The 3143-nt window shown below is 33.9% G+C and overlaps 1 protein-coding gene across 1 annotated transcript in view; it reads left to right on the top strand.

Annotated features, from left to right (window-relative positions):
- Positions 1 to 3143, top strand: part of GRIN2A (glutamate ionotropic receptor NMDA type subunit 2A) — a 185988-nt gene that overhangs the window by 164716 nt on the left and 18129 nt on the right. Inside the window, exon 11 of the mRNA XM_009635462.1 lies at positions 624 to 811. Within this exon, the coding sequence (XP_009633757.1) occupies positions 624 to 811 (188 nt within the window). The remainder of the gene's footprint in view (positions 1 to 623; positions 812 to 3143) is intronic.

The raw sequence follows: 3143 nt of genomic DNA, 5'->3' as shown, positions 1-3143 counted from the left end.
CTCCAGATATAAAAATAATATGTTTGGAACTGCAAATCATAAAGAAATATTTTCTATAATTTTTAAGCAGGATTTAGATAGCTATATCAGTTATGCTCCAATACCTTCCCCTGTCTTAGCAAGGGCTTAACCTCCACCTTCATTGTTTATTTTCGGAAAGAGACATAAAAGAAGAAAACTGTGTGGAAAACTGGTGAAGTCATGTTTTCAGTCTCATTCAAATGCTTTAAATAAGCTCATTGGTTATTGTTGTTTCAATTCTAAATTCTCTATTGTCATTTCTTTGGTTTTGGAGATCATTTTACATCTCAAGATATTTGTTACCCATTTTGAGAGCAAAGATACAACGATAACAGGGCAAGACATTTTGTAGCTTGGTTTCTCCTACTCAGTATTTTTTAAGAGCATCCCTTAAAATAGAAATGCAAAACTATGTGTCCTACTTTCCCCTCACTAAAATAGATGCCTTTTGTTAATTTTAGATACAACAGAGCAGGATATGTAATTAATGATATCAAAGAATCCATGTGATATTCAACAGGGTCCTAACATCAAGGACAAAAGAAGTCTGACAACAGCTGTCCCTAATGATTTGGTTTGTAAAATGTTTTCTTTTATTTCAGGAAGTTGGATGCTTTCATCTATGATGCAGCAGTGCTGAACTACAAGGCTGGAAGAGATGAAGGCTGCAAACTTGTCACAATAGGGAGTGGATACATCTTTGCCACTACGGGCTATGGAATAGCACTTCAGAAAGGATCACCTTGGAAGAGACAAATTGATCTAGCCCTCCTTCAGTTTGTTGGAGATGGTAGGGACCAAGCTTTTTTCTTTTCTTTTTTTTTTCTTTATGTATACACAGTTAATTCAGTTTTAGTAGCCCTAAGACTTTTACTACTATTCTCTTACAGTCTTTAAAAAGACCAAACAAATGCAAACCGAATGAGTAAAATAATTTCTTGATGCTGAGACATCTTCCACTCTGTTCTAACTCACCTCACCACCAAGGACATTTGCATCTATTTTCAGAAAGTGTTTTCATATCTATTGCAAAGTAACTCTGGCCTCAATGTTAGAGAGCACTTCTAAATTTATTTATTTTCTTTTTTTACTTTTGCCTTTGGACAATTCCTGAGGAGTTTTTACTTGGTAGACAAGTTACCATTCAGCATGACTGTTTTGCTATTTAAAAATGTTTAGCTCAGTTCTGAGCTGGTGTGAGTGATTCCTAATCTGGTATGGATTAATTTAAACTTCTGGTGAAAGAATGTTTATGGAATTGAAGTAGCGTGATGGGTTTTATTGGATTTCAAACAGCTATTTTTCATTCTAACACAAAAATAAAAGAATTGTAGGTCCTCTTGGCTCTTCTGCCCTGCAGAAGAAGAAAACCTACTGCACATCTTTGATATGTTTGTAGACAGTAATAATGACTCATTCTCCACATAGGGCTTGAACTACATTTTGATTGTAGAAATGTTTGTTCACCACAGTGAAACTTCAAGCATTTCACACATGAATGCAAATAAAAATATGTTGGTTAAAATAATTTCTGTTATGACTGACTAAAATCCTCCATCAGATGGGAATGTGGTGTGTATTACGTAATGATTTTGATATTTATTTTTACATGTGTTAATGTTGCATTTCTCAGTAAGTGAAAAAGAGGGCTTTATGAAAAATAAATATGCACTTAAGGTCACCAATAGCATGCCACTGAGACTAAGAGTGGTAAATTTCTGTGGAATAGGACAGTTTAAATGGCAAGGTGCAAGACCTTAGCATAGTGGCCTCCCGTTCCATAAAAACCAAGATGTTAATTTTCATACTGGACACAGTGAGTGTGTTAGTCTCACGGATTTTATTCCTATTATAATACTAAATGACTGCAAGAGGTGTAATCATCATGACTGATGCATTTTGTCTGTTGTACATATAGAGATACTAGTGTCATCATTATCGAACTGTTGCCTTTAGAGAGGTTTATGGAAGAAACATTGTTTACTTCTGCTAAGGAAAGAATATATGACCCCTAATAGCTAGGTCTGAAGTAATTACATAGTCTTGTTTTAAACAGTTGCAATTAATTGGCTAAAATATTTGATTTATTTTTCTATTTGTGAATATTTTGTAAATAGAATATTTTTCTATTTGTGTAATACTATGAAGAAGTGTTAGGTGCTGTAATTTTGACCCATTTTTAGATGAGGAATTTGAGTCCAAGAAGTTGAATTATTTGTCCCGTACTAAGGAAGAAAATGCTTCTGAAGGAGGATCTGAGGTGTCTTTCTCAGTTATGGGCTAACCCCTCTAGGTATTGCCAGAACATCGCTATGGTTTTCATTTGTTTCACCTTGCATTTTCTTCATGCTTACTCTTTCATCATTTTTGATTCTCCTCATTCAACAAAAAGAAATGAAATCACAGGGAAAAAAAATAAATGAAATCGCAGGGAAAGTATTTTAAGCTATTGAAGAAAAAGCTCATAAAAATACCAAAGGTACTGCATTTTTATGCAACAATTTGTCTCTGAATACCAAGGAGAAAACAAAATGGATGGGAAGAAAGAGGGAAAAATCTTATAATGTATTTACACTTTGACCTGTGGGTTTACATAGCATATGAATGCTTATATCTTTAACCCAGTTTTAGTAGCTGAAAATGATACAAATGTATTGTCTACGAAATTCAGTATTAAAACTTCCATATGAATAATTTATAGAATTGCAATAGATACCAATGGCATCCAGGTGAATGAAACCTTGTCATGAAATGTCTGCTCCCATGTTTATCTTGCTCAGATATTACTTCAGAAGATAAGCAAAAGTTTTGAATGCACAAACCATGGGGATTATGAATGTGTTTATGGCATTTTTTCAGTGGTATTTTTAAGTATTTTTCTGAACAACCCATGAATGCTAAAATATTCATTTTCTCTTGTAAAGGATCCTGAAATTTGTTCAGAAAATGGTGTGGGCACTATTAAATAGAATAGCAGTTGGACATACATGATGTGTAGGAATGATTGTAGGTATGTTTCCTTTAGTCCCAGAAATGTTTGCTACCTCGTCTCACTTCATTGTGTCACAGGTCTAGATGATAATTTTCGGAACAAAAAAAAAAAAAAAAAAGGGGGGGGGAAA

Source organism: Egretta garzetta, unplaced genomic scaffold, assembly GCF_000687185.1.
Source record: "Egretta garzetta isolate BGI_Z169 unplaced genomic scaffold, ASM68718v1 scaffold153, whole genome shotgun sequence".
NCBI classification, from domain to species: domain Eukaryota; kingdom Metazoa; phylum Chordata; class Aves; order Pelecaniformes; family Ardeidae; genus Egretta; species Egretta garzetta.
Note: the sequence above shows the minus strand (reverse complement) of the source record. Positions and strands in the feature narration are given on the sequence as shown.